Raw genomic sequence first — 21,369 nt, 5'->3', positions numbered from 1 at the left:
GCCAAACAGTGGATCATTTCAAATCTGAGGTAGAACATTCAAAACAATTATTATGAAATCTTTTAGGTGCCTTTTCCTCAACAGAATAAATATCGTAATAGAAAAATTAAGTGCTAATTAATTTGTGATTCAAATGAATTAAATCAAACATTTGTTATATTGTTATTGAGGAAAGTTATATCGCGATAATAATCATCATTTTTTAATGGCCAAGCTCTATTACTACTTGAAACTGTTTTTGCTGTTATACAATGATGAATATCCCCTTTGTTGTGTGCTTGTGTTATGAGATTAAATAGGATAAGATAGACTTTATTGATCCCACACTGGGTAAATTCACTTGTTAAAGCAGCTCCAGATACAACACAACAGGTAAGAAAATACACATTAAATAAAAGTAGAATAGAAAAGAAACATACAAGATATATTGAAAATAGAATAATAAGAATAAAAGTTATATTTATTATTTAATAAGCATTACATAATACAGCATACCCCAGAAACTATTTTATTTTTCTGTGAATGTAATGTATTGTAAGCTTCAGTGTGTTTGCTAATGGCCAGGACACCTTTGCTATATTTATTCATTGTCCATAAAAGGGAGAAAAGGCTAAAGGACCAGATGGCTTATTTATAAACTCCCAACAAATCTTCTGTGTGTTGAGTCTGTGATATGAGGCTGAGCAGAATCAGTAATTATTGTTCTTCTTGTAGATGCCATGAACTTGTGTCTGAGCCTCATCACCCAGGGCCAGGAGAACACAGCGTTTCACATCCTGAAGACTTTCCCCACTCTGCAGTCTGATAGCTTCAGTGCCGATTCCCCCAACCTGGGCAACTTCTTCCTCAGACACTGTGTCAACATGGACACGGTACATGGACAAACACACTTCACCCATTTCTTCCCCAGCCTACTCTTATTATGCAAACACAGTCACATGTTCACAAACTGAATTTCTACAGTATTTCAAAGAGTAGATATTTGTCAGCATTTGGCTGTTAGCCGAAATTCATTTTAAGACATAGTTGCAGTATATGTTGAGTATTCATCTCTATGTTTAAATGTGATTTTTGATTTCCTTTGTGTATGCACTACAGTCACTGGATAAGTTGGGCCGCTATTGCAAAGAGCTCCAGGAGGCAAATCTGCACACTGCACCACTCAGCTTCACTCTGTCCTGCGCTCTGGAGACCAAGAAGACTGGTACAGCACATACTTTCATTTAGAGAGACCTTTACATCCACTTTCACACAGACATGTCTACATTCACTGTTTCCATACACACACACTCATCTATGTGCATTTGTTGAATTGTAAATACAACATTGCATTAACCTCATGACAGATATTTTAGTCAATGCAGTGATTGGAAACTGGAAAAGTTATTTCACTAAATTATTGATTTTTATTTTTTATAGGTTTGTCTGTACAGCTGATGAAGATGATGAAGGAGCAGGACTTACCCATAAGACCTCACTACTTTTGGCCCATCCTCACTCAGCATTTGAAAGACAGCAACACAGCCGGTACACACACCTAAATACACACACATTTATTATTCAGATTTTGAATGAGTGACTTCATAAATACTTTTACTGTCATTAGATGTAAAGTAAATGTTGAAATTGAACATGGTGAGTTGTTGTAAAAGCTTGTAGTTGGATCCTAAAGCCACTCCAACCTCATGTGAATGTGAGAACCTAATGGGTACTATGGAGACCCCAAGAAAGAAAATGTACCTACCAGCTGTTTGTGCATCCAATCTAAAATGGAGAGAGTTTTCTTTTGGTGAGCATGATATTAGCAGCATTTGGGGATTATGACTTCCTCATTCCTCTGTACCAGAAAGAGCTTTTAAAGGAGTGTTTCCCTCAAATATTAATGCCCCACAGAGTGGTCCAACTAGGACAGATTTCACTGGGCTGGGCCAGTCAAGGGCAAAGAGGTCTGATCCCTGCTTGAGAGAGTCAGAGCAGGAAGAGATGAAACAACACACACACACACACACACACACACACACACACACACACACACACACACCACACACACACACACACACACACACACACACACACACACACACACACACACACACACACACACCACACACACACACACACACACACACACACACACACACACACACACACACACACACACACACACACACACACGTCTCTCTGGAGAGCTCTAGGAATAGATCACAAAGTTTAGAATATGTCCTAATTCCCCATGTCAGCCACTTTGGACAGATGAGCTCTGGACCAAAAAGACTGACTTTCAGAAAGTGCGCTCAGATATGAATGTCATAGTGTTTGTTCCTCTTCCTGATCTCCAAATTCTGGTCTCTTGTAGCCTCCTGGGTGCACGTCTACAGGACATGTTTGACTAATCAATAGTGGTTTATTTTTATTTTACTGACTGAAGGCTACAGGCAAAAAAATGTCTAAGAATAGATTAGAGTTAAAGCTGGGGTAGGCAACGTTGGAGAAACTAGCAAGAGACTGCTAGATTTTAAAGGTATCCAACTGAAAAAATCCCACACTGCCCCCTTCAGGCCTCCCTCTAAAGCCACTCCCCTAAAACACATTTTCATGCTTAATGAATGCACAGACAGAGTGCGCGCAGGCAAATAGACTAGCCAGTCATTTCATTTGGAGCTCAATCAGTCTTATTACAGTCCTGCGAAAACCACAGATACAGGATGTCTTTCATTTTTGTCAGTCAGTGCATTTGGTATATTATTAATATTAGTTGCTGTCAGTATGTAAAGAGAATTTAAACAAGCAAAAGAAAAAAATGTTTCTATAATAAATTGTCTACACCAGCTTTAAGATAATAGTTGCCAACGTCTAGTCAACATAAATATTATGGCCTTAAGTAAAGATGTTTGATACCGTGACATTTGCCCCATGGCAGGGGGCACCTAAGTTTCCTTGTTGGAGACACTGGGGGTGGGGGCTCAGTATCCTGAAGCATCTCCCTTGCACATGCAAACACACACATGGATGCACATACAGGCCTGGGGCTGAAGGGTCAGGGGTCATTTTGCTCCGGTGGCTGTCATCGAATACTTGTTTCTCAGCTCAATTCTTCACCCAAATTCTTCCTCTGTCTCTTTTTCCATTACCCATGTTTTCTTCAAAGAACTGCATTCAGCCCACAGGTCTTTATAAACTATACTTGATGACCCGTGTCATTCACAACAAGACTAAGGCATTGGACACAAGTTTGACTATAGCACGCAAATAGGAGGTATTTGAGACATAATTTTAAAGAGTAACTCAAAACTAAGTTGAAAAGCAGTGTCACACTGCAATGGCAGGCTGACAAGTGTGCTTTATTGCTCCTGTAACCACACCCAGCAGTGATGTCTTGGGGTCCAGGAAGGCGAGAAGTCAAACCCCTGGAGGTAAATGAAAACAAGATTTGCAGGTAGTGTTAAGTTACTCTTTAATCTCAGTCTCTCTGCCCCATTTTAGTATTAAACCACACACAAACTGAAGCAATATAATGAGAGCATATTTTTTACAAGATGAGATAATGGGGAATATGTTTGTTGTAACCAAAGAACAACAACTTTTGAAAATTTAGGATATGTTCTGAAACAAATTGAAAGATCTTTTTCCCCCTGCTCTTGATAATGATCAAAAAAGCACAGTTCATTTACATCAAGGCAAGGTAAGTTTATTTGTATAGCACATTTCAACTACAAGGTAATTCAAAGTGCTTTACATAAAACATAAAAGCAACAGGGGAAAAAAGTGTAAAAGCAAAATAGAGAAATTGAAAAAATACACATTAAAAATAATAAGTTACAGTACAGTGTAAAATATTTAATTAAAAGCAATGGTAAAAAGAAAACAATACAGTAAATGTTACAGTGCAGTGTAAGTTATCAATCTACTAGTTAAAGGCAGCGGTGAAAAGAAAAATCTTAAATATTTAATTAAAAGCAATGGTAAAAAGGAAAGTCTTCAGTCTTAATTTAAAAGAACTGACAGTTTCAGCAGACCTGCAGTTATCTGGGAGTTTGTTCCAGATATACGGAGCATAATAACTGAACGCTGCTTCTCCTTGTTTAGAGTTGACTCTGGGGACAGAAAGCAAACCTGCCCCAGACGACCTGAGAGGTCTGGATGGTTCGTAACGAAGCAGAAGATCAGAAATGTATTTTGGTCCTAAACCATTTAGTGCTTTATAAACTAACAGCAGGATTTTGAAATCAATTCTTTGACATACAAGAAGCCAATGTAAAGACCTCAGAACTGGAGTGATGTGATCCACCTTTTTGGTCTTAGTGAGGACTCGAGCAGCAGCGATCTGAATCAGCTGCAGCTGATTGGTGAGTCCATGACTACACCAAGATTTCTGGCTTGATTTGTGGTTCTTAACATTACAGATTGAAGTCCAGCACTGACTTTCAATCGTTCCTCCCTGGCTCCAAAAACAATAACTTCAGTTTTATCTTTGTTCAATTGAAGAAAATTCCGGCACATCCAGCCGTTGACCTGCTCAATACAGTTACTCAGCACCCGTATGGGATCATAGTCCCCTGGTGAAATGGTTATGTAAATCTGTGTGTCATCTGCATAATTATGGTAACATATTTTGTTGTTTTTCAGAATCTGAGCCAGTGGAAGCATGTAAATGTTAAACAAAAGAGGCCCCAGAATGGAGCCTTGGGGAACTCCACATGTCATTTTCTGTCAGCTCAGATGTGTAATTACCTATAGACACAAAGTAGTCCCTGTTCTTTAAGTAGGATTCAAACCATTTTAGTACTGTGCCAGAAAGTCCAACCCAGTTTTCAAGTCTGTCTAGTAATATGTTGTGGTCGACCGTGTCGAATGCAGCACTGAGATCCAATAATACTAGGACTGAAATTCTACCACTGTCAGTGTTTAAATGGATGTCATTGAAGACCTTAACAAGAGCCGTCTCAGTGCTGTGGTGTGGTTGAAAACCTGACTGGAAGACATTAAAACAGTTATTTAGTGTCAAGAAAGCACTAAGCTGTTGAAAAACAGCCTTTTCAATGATTTTACTTAAAAATGGGAGGTTTGATATGGGCCTATAATTGCTCATTAGTGAACTGTCTAGATTGCTGTTTTTTGGTGGCTTAATGATTGCAGGTTTCAGGGCCTGTGGGGAAAAAAACCTGAGAGGAGAGACATGTTGACAATTTGTAGTAGATCTGAGGCCATGCATTTAGAAACATTTTTGAGGAGGATTTCAGATGTTGTATTATGTCCTCCAGGTTTTTATGGTTAATAGAATCAAATTGTTTCATGCTATATAAATTGTTTTTGAGTGGACATAGGGACAAGACATATCCTGGTTACTGGCATGGAGGCACTGATTGCTAGTCTAATTGTTTGAATTTTGTCTGTGAAGAAAGAAGCAAATTCATTGCAGGCCCTGGTGGATAGAAGTTCAGAGGCTACAGACACAGGAGGGTTGATTAGCCTGTCGACAGTAGCAAACAGGGCTCGTGCATTATTAGTGTTTTTGGTGATGATGTCAGAGAAGGACCGCCTTGCATTTCTCAGTTCTAAATTATAAATGCGAAGTCTCTCTTCATAGATGTCATAATGAACCTAGAGATTTGTTTTCCGCCACCTGCGTTCAGTTTTGCGACACTCTTTTTTTGAGTTCTAACCAGCGTGGCACATGGAGACCACCTTCACCTTGGCTGGTGCAATGGCATCAATAACATTTGTAATTTTAGAACTGAAATTATCTACAAGCTCATTCACTGAGACCCGTGAGAGGGCGGGTGTCGAGGAGATAGCCTCAATAAATTTTTCACTAGTGTTTTCAGTGATATGCCGTTTTGTGATTACCTCTGTTTGTACATTTGTGTGCACGCAGATAGCACTCTCAAAGAAAACACAGGAATGATCAGAGAGAGCAACATCAGTCACCACAACCTTGGAAATGTCCAGACCCTTGGAGATGACTAAGTCCAAAGCGTGCCCCTTATTGTGTGTGAGCTCCGTCACATGTTGAGTCAGTCCATAATTATCAAGAACACAACGCAGTTCTTTAATCCCTTTGTCCTGGGGGTTGTCAACATGGATGTTAAAATCACCAACAATAACTACACAGTCAAAGTCAATACAGATTATAGATAGCAGTTCACCAAAGTCATCAAAAAAGTTTGCACAGTATTTAGGGGGCCTGTAGATATTTAGAAAAATAGCTCGAAGAGGAATTCAGCTGAAGAGCCACATATTCAAAAGAAGCAAAATTCCCATAAGACTTCTTTTTGCATTGGAGGGAGTCATTAAACAAAATGGCAACTCCACCTCCTCTACCGAGCCTTCACCCCTGTCGGACACTTGTCCACACACTGAAAAACTGGTATTCATGTCTTAGAGTGTATCTTCTCCATCTGCCACTTAAGACAGTGCGGTTTAGTGGAATATTTCTGTTCCAAATTTCTGTCTCTGCTGAAGGACATGGTTATTTTCTTTCCCTTGTTTTTGGCAGCGATGAGCTTGTGGGGGAAATCGTCTCGGTGACAGAGGCTTGTCAGAATTCACAACTCATTGTGAATCTACCCTGTCAAATGCATTCAACAGCGGCTTGGCTTTTAAGTGCTTTATTTATGCTGAGCTCTGGCTCTCTCTTTGGGGTTTTTTAGAGCAATTAATAAATGATGTTTTTCCCCTGTCAGCTAATTGACATCATTTGAGCTGGCAGGGAGGAGAAACTGGTTAGAACCTTTTGTGGTGGTGGTGCAGATTGACTTCCCTGTGTGGTCCAGACAGATTCTCAGTTAGAATAGTGAGATGCTTCAGCGCCTGGCTTGGCAACATGAAGAAGAGGAGTAGACATGAGTTTAAACGTGCACAGCCACACGCACATAGACACATACTCTTACTTGAATCCTCTGACCGCACAGTCTCAAAGCCACACAAATGTGTCAGACGGCATCCATTTAGTTATCGCTGTGTGGAAAGAAGGAAAGATGGAAGGAAGTAAAGTGGAGAGACTTCTCTCCTGCTCACACACTCGCTCGTTTCCGATGGTGTTAGCCTTAACCCTCATGAATGATGCAGCCTCCCCCCCTTTCCCTCCTGGTCTCTATCTCTCTCACTCACACTCATTGGCTCCAGGAGGTGTGTGTGTGTGTGTGTGTGTGTGTGTCCACATTGGTGGTGGGGTTTTGGGGGGCAGTGCAGGTGATGTGACTGATGCGGAGTGACTTGATTTCATGTAAATGCAAGCGCTCTGAGGGAATTCACTTTGGATTACGCGCCCCACTGTGCACGGCCCATGAAAAATTAAGCGCTGTGTCACTTTTTGTCCACAGGTGTCACTAGCGGGCAGAGAGGTCGGAGCCGTAGAATTGGAGGAGGGCAACGGGGGAGAGATGGGGAGGAATGTGGAGGAGGCGGAGGGGGGTCCTTTTGCCTCTTGATGAGGTGTGGATTTGGCGGGTTTAGCGGAAGCATATGCTGGCCCATACTTCCCACCTGCCGCCAGCTAGTCACCGCTTGTCAGTCCTTGCGACACAGTGCACTTTTATCACTTCTGACACAGCGGAGCAAGAAGAAGAGGGAGGGAAAACTGTAGAGAAAGGGAGTGTTTCTGGCCTTGTGTGTTTTGGGTGATAAGAGATGTTAAGGCTCCCTTTTGTAGTCTGCTTTCCTGGCTGTGCCCTCCTCCCACACCTGACCTGACCTCATCTTCAACCCTTTCACTTTTTCTTTAATGCAGCTCTATCTGTCAAATAGAGTAGGCTGCATTAAAAAAGCACTGCCGCAGCGATCTGTAATGCAGTCCGGCATGAACTCTATTCTAGCCTCCGCCGAGTTAATTGGTGGGACGTGAGCCAAGCATCACCTTGATACAAAGAAGAGAAAGAATCAAGAGAGCGAGGGTGAAACTGCAGCTTTTCTTGCCTCATGAAATGGAAATTTTCTTGTAGACCCTCCTGTTTTCAAACGACAACCTGTCATTGCCTCGCAGCAAACAAAGTCTACCTTTAGAGAGTCATAGACACGGAGAGATAAAGAGACAGATGGTGTTTGAGGAGAAAGGAAAGGAGAAGTGACAGGTACTCATGTCCAAGGACGGGAGGAGATGACAGCGACCGGTTCACTCCACTCCTCTTTTCCTCTCTTTTCTCCGTCCTCACTTCTCGTCTGTGACAGTTAACCTGAAGACATGAATCTGATGATGATATCTTGTGACCACTGCCATGCTTAACTCACTACTTTGATACTTCTTGCCTGGATGGTGTGTCAGGCTTTATGCTGACCAACCTGGAGAGGCCTGTACTCTTCTCAGTTCCCCTCTGTGCCCAATCTTTTTTTAAACTGTTCAGACAGGGGAGAACACAAAAAGGGTTAGGATTATTATGGAGTGAAAAGTAAAACACCACATGACACCACATAATGCCACTTATTATTTGTGGTGTATGTTATAACTGTTTTTCACGTTCATTCTAATGTCTTCACCTGACCTGTCAGAAGGTCAGGTGAAGACATAAGTAATTGGCATTTCTCCTCACTGTCATTACTAAGTCAATTCACAGAGATGTCATTGCAATCGCAATTGTAACTACAGTACTTCATATGTCTCTTTCTGGACTCTTGTCATCACCCTGAGTTTGCCAGAGAACCAGTAGAAGGAGGGAAGTCCAGGACATAACCCTCTGCAACACTACAATATGTCATTTTTGCCTTTAGTTTTTGCACAGATTAAACAATCTTAATTAATGAGCTTCAGAGGTGCTGGTAGATGGATTTTGTCACTTTTGGACAGAACCAGGTTAGCCATTTCCCCGTTTCCAGTCTTTGTACTAAGCTAACATAAACCAGCTGCAGGCAGTAGCCAGGTAGTGTTTTTTTTGTTCATAAAAGCTATAGTAGAATAGTACCACTCACAGGCAAACTGATGCAATTTCTTTGCAGCCTGACTTATTACTGCTTAGCTAAGACATGCAGTGACATTGCTATAAGCCTGGAAAGGGAGTGTAAACTAAACAAAAACAACTAAGGGTTTAAAAGGTTAAAAGCTCTTGGTCATTGACTTGACTTGCAAAAAAAAGAAACCTGCACTTGTTGGACAGCCGAAAAGTGCTGCTGATGATGAAAGCTCACGTGCAGAAGCCGGAAAGCGAGAGAGAGAAGGCTGGCTTATGCATTTATACCTCCAACTCTCCATTCACTTGTTTTCTGTCTGTTTGGCTCACCGTGAAATTGATAATGGATTATTCAGTAGGAAAGCAGGTGCTCCCTCTCTTCTTTCATAAAAAAAAAAGTCCGGATAAAGGCGATTAGGGGGTAAGAATGGATGTGGGGATGTCTGAATGGATGGATCCTCCATTGAGAAGAAGATCGCCTGTTAGATGGATAGGGTAGATGGATAGTGAGAGGGGCAGATGAATGAGTGATATGGATGGAACGATGGATGGATGGATGGAGTGGTTCAGGTAGCCTTACCTGGGATAATGCACCCCTAGCCTCTGGTTTTAATGGCGTATAAAAGCCCAGGGCTCATCTTTTATTCAGCTAAAGAGAGAGACTGCCAGGTGAACATATACATCCCAAGAGAATGCAGAAACACAGAGCCGTATATTTGTTTGTATGTGTTTCAGAGCCTGAGTGGCGAGTAAATACACACAGCATCGTGAGGTGTGTCAACTCAAGGAAGCACTTTAGGATAGTTTGCTGAAGTCCGCATGGGAACGAGGTGTATTAGTACACTGGATGCAGTCATATATAGCATATAGATGCACCTAAAACCGCATAGCAACACACGCTGTGAATGAACACACATGGACACCCGTGTATGCCCTCATTTAGACCCATGTCCTTTGTGGGTACGCTCCCAGACATATGCAAAGTGCTGCAGTGCCGCCTCCATATGAGCGCACACTCACAAACACACAGACTCTTGCGGGCACATTGAGAGTGCGTGAGTGGCTGTTCCATATGCATGCGGCTGTTTTGGCCTCCTTCCCTGGGGCAGGACCTCAGGGCTCTGCTGGAGAGCAGGGTGATGGTGCAAGAGTCCACTTCAGGCCGAATGCGTGTTTATGTACACATATCCTCAAGTCCAAGTTGGAGATGGAAGTGGCCATTAGCATTTTAACTTGAGGGGTGAGAGAAAGTATTTGCCAGCTCAAATCTTAGACCCATATTTAAACTGTGCTTACACAGCTCCAGGCCTGTACACGAGAGAGTGTGTGTGTGTGTGTGTGTGTTTTGGGGGAGGGGGGGTCTGTAAAAAGTGCAGCATGTGATTGAATTAAAAAAGTCTAACAAAAAACTGTTGTTGAAACTGTTGTTTTTCCTGAATTTGTGGGATGGACATACCAAAAAGTAATCTCACACTTACATGTTTTTGTTTTGTTTTTTGATCCAGATGTCACAAATGTTCTTAATTACATCTGTCGCTACACAAACACCAACTTTTCAACTTGCATTCTCGAGGACATAAAGATGACATGAAATAAAATGTGGAAACTATGAGTGTGATGATTGAGATGTCAGTTGAAAGAAAACACCAATTTAGATAATTGATTAATTGTCATTTATACAAATACAAATGCCAAACAAGCACTTGTTATAGCCTCTAAAATGTGTTCTGTTTTATATCATAGTAAATCGAATGTTCATTGGTTGGGGACTAGAAGTTTGAAGATGCCGACTTGGATTCTGGGAACTCATGATGGACATTTTTCACAATTTCTGGAAAAAAGTTTTTAATTGATTAGTCAGAAAAACACCTGACATAATAATCTATGACAAAAGTAACTTAATTGCCGCACTGATTTCTTGTTTTGTTTTTATTTTGGCTGACACATTTCTTGAATATAAGTACCTCTGTCACTACACAAGAACAAGGCTTTCCAGTTTGTGCTTTTTTAGGGCAAAAAGTTGATGTTACTTATTGTGTGTGTGTGTTGAAGGTGTGGTTGAGGTGTTGAAGGGCATGCAGGAGCTCGGTGTGTCACCTGATGTGGAGACTTTATCCAACTACGTCCTCCCTGTCTTCCCCAGCATGGAAGCATCTCGACAGGCCCTCAAGGTAATCCGTAAATCAGCGTGTGTGCTTACATGTGTCCAGTGAGCATTAAAAAGTATTTGCTGACATGAAGGAGATTTTGTGTGTTCAGGATACAGGTGTCTCTCTGGAGTCGGAGGGCTTCTTGTCTTCAGAGGTTCGCTCGGCAGCTGCTAACAACTTGGCCGAACTCTTCACTCTGTGTAAGCGCACACACATACAGACACACTCAAACACACCAACACATTCCAAAGAAGCTCTACTGCACCTTGAGCACCCATCATCTTAAAAATCGCTGCTTCGCCTGCGGGCTAATTGTACCAGCGTGAACACACACACACACACACACACACACACACACACACACACACAGACACTCATACATTTGCCCACTTACTCTTCTGTGCTCATCAGGCCTTTTAAGAGATTAGTCTGTGTGAATATGTAAAGAGCGAGAACGAGAGGCGCCTCAACTGGCAGAGGGACGAGATAGAGAAGGCTATTACATAATGGATGACTCTTCCCTTTTTCTGTCTTTCATCTTGTTTTAGTCTCAAACATTCATCGTTTTCACATACATCGTTCTGTTTCCTCTAAGTATTTCAGAGTCTCAAATGGATTTTTTCCCCCCTTCAGTTTTCACTGTTTTTCAACATTTCATATATTTCTCCTCGCTATGCAATATTGCCATGAACACAGTGGTTCCTTCAAAAGTGTACCAAGCAAAAATTCTAAACTGTTGCTGTTTTCAGCTTCACATTTAAAGATTTTGGTGCTTTGTATCATTGTAAGTTGAACATGTGTAGCCTCTGGACTTCTGGAGCAAATCAAACTATTTAAAGATGATTGCCATTTCTCATGATTTTTCAACATTCTATAGATTGATTCATTAATTAGATTCCAACCATTGCCAATCATACAAAATCTAGAAAATGATTAGTAGAGTAATCCATGATGAAAATGGGCAGTTATTGCATCCCTGGAAATCTTTATTCACTTTTATTTTTATTGTAAACCACATCGATCAATCCATGTAAAGACAAGTTGTCTTTCTCTTTCTTTCTCTCTCATCACTTGTCTCTCTCTCTACTTTCTAGTGTCGGATCTTTCTTTGCCCTCGTTGGACCTCAGTATTTTCCGCAGCAGCCTCATCCTGGGCTTCAGAAAGTGAGTCAATCAGCTTGTCGTCTATTTATGTCTATATGTGTTCTCCATCATTTCCTATTCCATATTTCTCCATATTTTGTCTCAAAACTCCTGACTTGCGTTTTGGGGAGGCCTGTAGCAGTATGGAGGTCACTGCAGCATATGCTATGACTATGACATGTGCAGCCTATCACACCATCTTTGGTGTGTGTGTGGGCAGCTGCAGGGAAAAACACTCCCATCACACACACATACACGGGTGCCTCATGCATATGGAGGCGGTCATCCCTCAGCTCTCGCCCCAAAGCACCGTGGGAGATATGTAAATTACCAGATGCCCACCACTGCCTCTCATATCCAGACCCCCGGACTGATCTCACTCTTTCTCTCTCACACACACACATGCAGAATTAGCCTTAGGACCAGGGTCTGACCCGCGGGCTTTTGTTGAAGGGGTGTTTATGAATATTTACAGTTTAACACTACACACCCTCACAAAAACACTCTGGCCTCTGAGTGAGGCTGGGGGTGAGTCAAAGAGGAAAGCGCTGAGTTGTCTACAGGGACCAAAGTTATTTCTTCTACTAAAAATCCAGAATATGCTTAGTTGGGCTTTAGCTTTTGAACTTTGAACAGCCAGTTCATTCTTTGTTGTAGCTGATGTGTTAATTAACTCAGTGGATGTTGATAATTTAATTGACATAGTGGATAAAATAAAGATAATGTGCCTTATTCACAGGAATGCATCCTTAAACAAATTTTGTCTCACCTTTTTTATTTAATTTTTTTTGAAGGTCAGAAAATCAATAGTAGCAGTCGACACTTGGCAGCATGGTTTTCAGTTAAGGGACGGGAAAAATAATCTAAGAAGAGATAAAATGTCCATAGAGAAATTGTACTGTAGCTTATACATATGTTCAAGGAAAACAGGGGTAGTAACAGCAAATGCACATTTGCAGCAATGTAGTTTTAGCTTATTTCAAACCACAAAAAATATAAATAACATACCAGATTTGTCTTTTTTGTGTTTGTGCCTTTTTAGATATTTTAAATTGGTATAGTCACTAATTGTTTTTCTGTCTTTTTTTGTGTTGGAATCCACTACTTCCTCTCCTCCATTAGCTTTGCCTTCATTGCATTAACACACACACACACAGACCCACATACATACACACTGTTCTGACAATTAGGTTGCCTGACAGGGTCATAATTGGGCTTGTCACTTAGGGAGTGTGTGTGTGTGTGTGTGTGTGAGCACCGTGTCATTGCAATGCGGGACCTGCCCCTGTCAAAGACAAGGTCAGGGGATAATTTAATCATTAAAGACCTCTTCTTCTCTCTTCTCCTCATCTCTCATCTCCCCTCCTCTCCACGAACTAGCTGACAACGCCAGAAATGTCACACGTTGTCATCATTTAGCCTGTGTGTGTGTGTGTGTGTTTCTTTTGTGGTTTCCCAGGCTTTTGTACTGCCGTCTCTCCTCTCTTGTACTGTGTGACTAAGAGTGTCGAACTGAAATGTCTGTTGCTCTGTCTTGCCGCATTGTATTGAACTACACTGTCAGCTCAGTTGCTATGGCAACATTACACTGTCAGTATTATGGTTGCTTGAATCAAATCCCATTTGCTGTCAGAAAATGTATTTAATCTTCTAAACTGATCAATCGCAAATATTTTTCCACATTTGTTCCTGATACAGTAAGTAGTACTGCAGGGAATTGAATATTCCAAAATCTTATAGAAATAGATTTTTCTCCTGATACAGTCAAAGTTTTAAAACAATATTTGCATCCTTTGTCTCCCTGATGCTTTTATGTTGTGGAAATAGAAATAAGCGCAACAACAAATTCAATTTAAATCCTTAGTTCATAGAGATATATAGCGAAAATTGTGATCTGACAACTTTCAACTTTAGAATGATCGTGTGTGTGGGGGGGGGGGGGGGGGGGGAGAGTTAAAATGAGACCTTGTGTTTTCTTAACAATTGTTATTTAGAATAAGCTGTGGAGAATAAATCCATGTTAAAAGAATGTGTGTGGTGGAAGTGTTTATTTTAGAGATGCATTTTGGGAGTCTTGTTGACCCACTGGTGGTGCATGTCCACTGGTTGCTCATGTCTTGTCCTCTACTGCCCCCTGCAGGTCTGCTGATGTGGAGAGCATGGTGAAGGTAAGACGTGAATGTGGCCACATCTTTTGAGTGTTTTTGGAGAATGACATACCAGTACAGACTAAAAGGATTTTTAAATATGAAAAAGGATATAGAAAAAGAGCTTAAATCTATAAAAAAAAACACTTTGTAAAAAATTCAAATCCTTAAAGTTCACATTAAACTCTTAAACTTCTTTTGTTTAGTATTTAAGTCATTATGTGAATTTAGGTGTCTCTATGATAGCTTGTTCTTTTTTTTAACAAAATAGCTATGATAACCAGTTTATTCTCCATCTGCTGCAGATGGAGTTACATTTACAAAAAATATACAATATGACAAATGCCATCTGGTGCCTTTTATCTAAATCTTCTTATGGCACACTGAGCGTATAAATAAAGAAATGTTTAGGATGGATGATCAGCTTCAGGCAATTTTAGGCCAGATGGTTTGCATAAAAACACACAATTCATTCACACACATTAAAATCTGTAACATTTAAACTACTACAAAATGCTTATGTTAAAAGATGAAAAGAAATAAAGACAAAAAATAAATGTTTAGGATTGGATAACCTAAAGGGCAATTTAACCCCTAATCCTTTCTCATACATACTGTGGAGTAAGTAAAATCCTTATGCGGCTGGGAGTATGTTTGTATTTAATTAGCTTTTGTTTTTTCCAGATTACTGAGCTCTTGTACAAAGATGAGCGCTTCTCCAAAGGAAGCTCCAACCCTGCTGGTAAGGAAACATTTATACACAACGCTGTTACTGGCACATTCATGTCTGACGGTGTCCTTGTATGCAAGATGTTTGTGTAGGTGAGAAAGAGAGAGAAGCGAGGACGCCTGTGTGTGTGTGTGTGGGTGTGGGTGTATCATCCATCACGTATCAGTATTCAAACTTGCAGACTGCAGTTTTTGTCTCAGTCACTTTCCAACTATAATTCGGATGACAGAAAAGTGCCCAGTGTCTAAGTGTGTGTGTGTGTTCTCATTCAGTCTCAGTAGCAGAATACTGCTGACCAGCCCACTTCTCGTCATGAAGCCTGTGTGTGTTTATGTCCAGGTGTGTGTGTGTGTCGGTGTGTGAGTGAGTGAAAGACCTGCTCTCTCCGTCGTAGGAAATACAGCCTGGCTGCTGACAAAGCGCTGAGTAGTTAAAAGTGTGTGTGTGTGTCACCGCTAAACAGCGTCTCCAGTCTGTCTGTGTGTGTGTGTGTGTGTGTGTGTGTGTGTGGAGCGTTAATGTCGCTCCGTGTCAGTGTGTGTGTCATGGAGAGTCTCGAGCGCAGGAACTGGTGTATGTGCTGGTGGGAGCGATGGAGACTGTTATCGTCGTCGCATCCCATTAGAGGGACATCTGCGTGTGTGTGTGTGTGTGTGTGTGTGTGTGAGTGTGAGAGAGAGAGAGAGAGAGAGAAAGTTGAAGTAAGGGGAAGCTGTCACTGCCAGCTATCGCACATTCACTCATACTCCAGCCCAAAAGCAGCCTCTGTCAGCAGAAAAGAAAACACAAACACACACTCTGCAGAGGTTACAGAAAAATTGTATAAATGCACAAATGGATGCAGTGACTGACACGGTGGCAAATGAAATGTATTCCCAAGACAACTGCTCACTGTGTGTGTGTGTGTGTGTGTGTGTGTGTTTCCAGAAGCGACCTCCTTCTTCTTGTACAATCTGATCGACAGCATGTCAGAGAGAGAGGTGAAAGCACAGGAAGACAAACTGAGGAGATACTTCAATCAACTACAGACTCAGGTACACACACGCACACTGATGAGGTTACTGAAAACAAACATCCACACGTGCTACACATTCATACCCTAATATATATTGTACAGATCCAGTTCATTCATAACCAATCCTGCTTTAAAAGAGCTTACACACACACACACACACACACACACACACACACACACACACACACACACACACACACACCACACACACACACACACACACACACACACACACACACACACACACGGAGAATACACTCACATGACCTCCTCTCTGTGCTCCATTTCTGAAGAGTGAAGGTTTGAGTTGGGGCATCCAGACATGTTGTGGAAGATCTCTTCAGGCCTTACACTTTCAGTTAAAGGTTACTTCTTAGCTGGTTGTTTGGAGTTCAGTAAAAAGGGTTTCCTGGTCCGACGTGGAACCTTTTTTGGGTCACTGACAACTTCCAAAATGAGATGTTAATAACCAAATCCTCCTCGCATAAAACAATTTATTTCATCATCTCACTCAGGATGCTGTGTAGTAAATATGAGTGTTTACAGACACTCAGAAGCCCTCGTTATAGATGAGCACTCAATAAACTTTAATGCAGGAATGAAAATATTTTAGTGATTCCTTCATTAACAGTAATTTATATTGGCTATTGAAGATCAGTGTGTATTCTCCAGAAAGCAGGACAAACAACATACTCGTATCATTTTACATGCTGGTCACTACGAGTCACAACTTAGCAGAATAGATACCCTAAACATTTGACTTTTTGAATGATATTTACTTCCTGGTGAAGGTTGGTCATTTGTGTGTTCTCCAGTTGATATGTCAGTATTTCCAACAACACCTAAATGCAGCTTTTGTTTTTGTTTCTCTACAAATTCAAACTCAATCTCCATGACAGCTTTTAAATGAAACCATGACTGAGTTAATTTAAGCTTCTGCTCAAACTCTCAACCTTTTTGACCTTTTTAACACACAATGGTTTGACAATTTATGTTGATGTTCCTCCTCTTGTTTCTCTGCAGAACGTAACCATTTCAGGAAACATCTACAGAGGCATCAAGAACCTTCTGGAGTCATACCACGTCCCAGAGCTCATCAAGGTATAGAGCCTGACCTCCCGTCTGTTACTCATGTATATCACTCGTGATGCTCGAGTAGACAGACTCAACAGCCAAAGGCACAATATGACTAGACTGAGGATGTATTTGAACTACTTAGATTTTCTGTTCTGTTGTTATAGTTTACCTAATGATATAGAAGTCAAATTTTAACTGTGTGTGTGTCAGGATGTGATTGCTTTGGTGGACCCCAACGACAGAGTGTCCAATGGCTTTGGGTCAGCTGTTTCCCGTGTCACTGTAAGTAGGATAGTGTGAAAAATGCATACAAAATATTTTAAAATACTATGAGATGCAACTTACTTTAATATTTAATTATTTGTGTCATTTTGTAAGAATGTATTACTGTGGGTAATTTACTTAAAACAGAACTCTTCCGGTTAGATGTGTGTGCATGCATGAGATGTATTTTGTGTCTATAAGTTCGAGCTCATGTACACATGAGGGTTGTGTTTGTTTGTATGTATGTATGTATCTGATCATGTACATGTTTTTAAAACCTCTTTGTCTCTATCAGGGAATTGAGGGTAAGGTGTTGGCCCTTGAGAAGAAATTGGCTGAACTGAAAGCAGAGAACAAACCATTAGGCTCTGTTCTCAAACAAGCTATCCAGACGCTCTGTGCTGAAGAGGTAGGACTTTGTTTGGATTACTCATAAAACCTCATCTATTTCTCGAAATGAGTTGCTTTGGCTGTCATTTTTTTCAAAGAGTTTTCTTTTCTGATCAGAACCTGCAGCGTGCCCTTGAGCTGAAGCAGCAGCACGAGGAGGATATGACAGTTGGCGGCTACGCCACCCTCATCAACCAGTGCTGTCGCCACGACAATGTGGAGGAGGCGATCAACCTGAAGAGGGAAATGTGAGTGTAGCAGGATACACACACACAAATACTCTATATACACAAACACACGCATAAGGCAGCGCTGTGAACAACGAAGTAGTAGGCCATTAAAGTTTAACTTGAGTGGTATTATGGGAGACATTAATGCAGGGTCCAGCCTCTCTGTTGGCTGGCTAAAACAGAGAAAATTTTCCCCTCATCCTCTCTTGTTTCCTTCTCTTCACTCACCACCTGGTTCCAGCATCAGACTGAACTCCAACAGGAGAATTTAAAATATATGAGTTGCATTACTGTAAGCAGAATACATTAATCTTGTCTGTCTCTCACCCTGTCTGTCTTTAGGAGTCGCAAGGACTCATCAGTAGCGCTGGATGCCAGTAAATACATCGCACTGGTCAAGACCCTCTCCACAAATGGGAGAGTGGAGGGTAAGTTCTTCTAAGACTGCAACTGATGATTATTTTCATTATTGTTTAGTGTGCCTGATTAATCATTCAGCCACTAAAGTGACATGTAAAGAGTAAAAAATGCACACAAACCTTCTCAGAGACAAGGTAGCATCTACTTGTTTTGTCCGGACAACTGTCCAAAACTAAAAGAGATCCAATAGCATTTTTGCTTGAAGGAATTAAAACTCGTTGATCAGTTTTCAAAATTGTTATTTATTTTGTGTCAATTGACTTATTAGTTAATTGGCTAATCCCACCAGCTCTTAGTCCCTTGCTACTTTTTCTCTTGACAGTAAGCCGGATCAGAGTAGATCAGGCTTGAACTTAAAAGGGCCTACAGGTGTGTGTGTGTGTGTGTGTGTGTGTGTGTGTGTCACCAACTCTGTCACAATGTGTCTTTCTACCACCTCCCTCAAACCACATTAGCTGGCCATTTTCAGAATGCCACGGTGGGTTTCCTTTAGCCCATCGAAGACCCAATTACCATCAGTTTTACCGCTCTGCTTTTTGCACACAATGACAGGCAAAATGTCTCCCTTGTCTGTCCTCGCCTCCCCTCACCTCCCCTTCGCTCTGTCTTTCTGTCTTCGTCTCTGTCTCTCTATCTGACCCCCTCTTCCCCGCTCTGTCTGGAAGCGTGTCGTTCTCTCATTCTACCCTCCTCACACACATCCGCATCAGTGAGAAATGAGAGAGGGGGAAAATTACAGGACTGTGTGTATTTTTCCAGAATTATTGAAATCCGCCTTGATGTTAATTGCAGATCATGTCCGCCGACGTGCTTGAGCATTTCACACACACACACACACACACACACACACACACAAGCAGAGACACGCAAATTTGCATGTGAATTCAAGCAAAAGGCATTTGGTGGGCAGGACAGTTGGTGTGTCCGTCTGTGTGTGTGTGTGTGTGTGTGTGTGTGTGTGTGTGTGTGTGTGTGTGTGTGTGTGTGTGTGTTTTTTGGGGTGTGTATAGGCAGCGCTAACGCATTTGCCATTAGCCAGAGTGTGCATATGGAGGGGACGCTTGTCAGCCACATTAGCACACATGGCTAACCTTGATGTTAGCCTGTCCCCACCCAGACGCTGGTCTGCCTGGCTCCCAGCACACACCAGGCCCAGCTGAAGATCATGTCTCCTGGCATCTTGCTTTATTTCTCAGCCTCTCTAATGGCTTCGTTGTTTTTGCCCTTGGTTCAAAGCCCCACATCCCACCTCGCCAGGCAACTTTGTTTTTACAGTACTTTGCCGTTATGACTTTACCCTTATGTCACCTTTCATTCCATCATTGCTCTTTTGCAATTCTTTAGAATGACTTCCTCATCTGCATCATGGTCAGTTTGATCTCACACAGTTTAGGGGCAGTGAAAAACAAATACAAATGTAAAATCCAGTTTTCTTCTGTGAAACAATGTGAAAGAAAACAAAATAAAAGCTGCTCCTAAAAAAATGTAAACAAAAAATGTAGGCTTTAAAAACTTGCTGATACACATACCATATTATTAGATCCCCTTTTTGTAAATCTCATATGAGAATGTGTTCGTACCGTACTTTAATTATTAGTCCTGTGAACCTGCCATACATACCCTTAACACCCCCTCTTCCTTCCTTTGCTTCTCTCCCTTCATTTTTTAAATACACCTCTCTTTTTTCACCAAGTGTCTCTTTGACCTACCCTTGCCCCTCTGCCTCAATCTGTCCATCCTCCCACTCTGGTAAACACAACTTGTTCTGGCTTTAGGTGGGCCTGGACTCATCTTTCATGCTGTGTGTGTGTGTGTGTGTGTGTGTGTGTGTGTGTGTGTGTGTTTTTGGAAAGAGACATCACTAGCAGTCAAGTCATGCAACATTAGATGAACCATTGGGCTGTGTGATGTTTGTTTACCTGGCCTGTCTGCCTCCCCATCTTTTGATGTGTGTGTTCTGGCTCGCTTTGCTGGCCACGATGCTCGGCTGAGCTGATGGATATGCATACTGGCTAAACGGACGGATAAAGGGAGAGATGGAGGGGGGGGGCTGGGGTTTTGGATGGTGGACGAAGCGATGTTAGCTAGCTCCATTTGGGCAGATCAACTCCAAGCCATTGGTCTCAGTGATTAGCGGGTCTGTCAGAGAGTGATGGAGAGAGGTATGGATAGGAGGAGGGAGGGAGACATGGAGAAAGACACAGAGTCAGAGAGTGAGAATAAGTTACACCTGAACTGATGAACAGTACAGACTTGACAACAGGTCAAGTCATTATAGGGCTTTAGTTTAATGCTGATACCGCCATCTGTGATCGGATTATTCAGGCCTTTTTAGTGTTTTTTTATGTTAGTAGATGTTCCTGTTTTTATTTAAAAGTTACCAGAGATACATTTATAATGCCACCTCTTAGCCTGGAATACCAATACAGTGCTCAATTAAAGTTGTTCTCTTAATTGTATAATTTTCAGTCTGTTTCTGTTTAATTAATAACTAAATTACGTCATAGTACAGGAAAAGGGAAGCAGGGGTTACTGGCTTTCTGAATGTCTACTATTCTAACATTGCAGCCCTTTTAGGATCCAGTAATTTATATTGCATTGGTAAAAAAAAAAGTGCAATACGTCATTACACAAGTGATAGAGAACCCAGGTTCAAGGTTTGCCCTTTTCCATTCTTCATCACTCTTGTTAAGCCCTCATCCAGCTAACCAAACTTATCCCTCTGACAAGCTTCATCCCCCTCTCATTGTCCTCCTTTTAATTTCATCCCCCCATCCCCACCGTTTAGCTGTGTCTCCTCCGATGCCAGCCACCCCCACTCCACCCTTCCTTCCTCTATTTTCCCCTGTCCCATTAAATCTATGACAGCGTTTGGTTCCCTTCGCCATAACAACTGGCACAGAGAGGTGGAGAGATGGAGAGAC

The 21,369-nt window shown here is 41.6% G+C and overlaps 1 protein-coding gene across 1 annotated transcript in view; it reads left to right on the top strand.

The window, feature by feature from the left end:
• The window catches only part of lrpprc (leucine-rich pentatricopeptide repeat containing), a 59,505-nt gene that overhangs the window by 3,522 nt on the left and 34,614 nt on the right, over nt 1-21,369 (top strand). Inside the window, exons 9-22 of the mRNA XM_038737034.1 lie at nt 715-872; nt 1,099-1,204; nt 1,420-1,527; nt 10,932-11,050; nt 11,139-11,229; nt 12,124-12,193; nt 14,313-14,340; nt 15,004-15,061; nt 15,977-16,083; nt 17,088-17,165; nt 17,352-17,423; nt 17,701-17,814; nt 17,913-18,043; nt 18,368-18,453. Coding sequence (XP_038592962.1) covers nt 715-872; nt 1,099-1,204; nt 1,420-1,527; nt 10,932-11,050; nt 11,139-11,229; nt 12,124-12,193; nt 14,313-14,340; nt 15,004-15,061; nt 15,977-16,083; nt 17,088-17,165; nt 17,352-17,423; nt 17,701-17,814; nt 17,913-18,043; nt 18,368-18,453 — 1,326 coding nt within the window. The remainder of the gene's footprint in view (nt 1-714; nt 873-1,098; nt 1,205-1,419; nt 1,528-10,931; nt 11,051-11,138; nt 11,230-12,123; nt 12,194-14,312; nt 14,341-15,003; nt 15,062-15,976; nt 16,084-17,087; nt 17,166-17,351; nt 17,424-17,700; nt 17,815-17,912; nt 18,044-18,367; nt 18,454-21,369) is intronic.

This window comes from Micropterus salmoides, unplaced genomic scaffold (genome assembly GCF_014851395.1).
Source record: "Micropterus salmoides isolate LMB-PRFRI ecotype aquatic unplaced genomic scaffold, ASM1485139v1 Ms_hic_scaffold_22, whole genome shotgun sequence".
NCBI classification, from domain to species: Eukaryota; Metazoa; Chordata; class Actinopteri; order Centrarchiformes; family Centrarchidae; genus Micropterus; species Micropterus salmoides.
The sequence above is the reverse complement of the archived record's forward strand: the minus strand, read 5'-3'. Positions and strand labels throughout refer to the sequence as shown.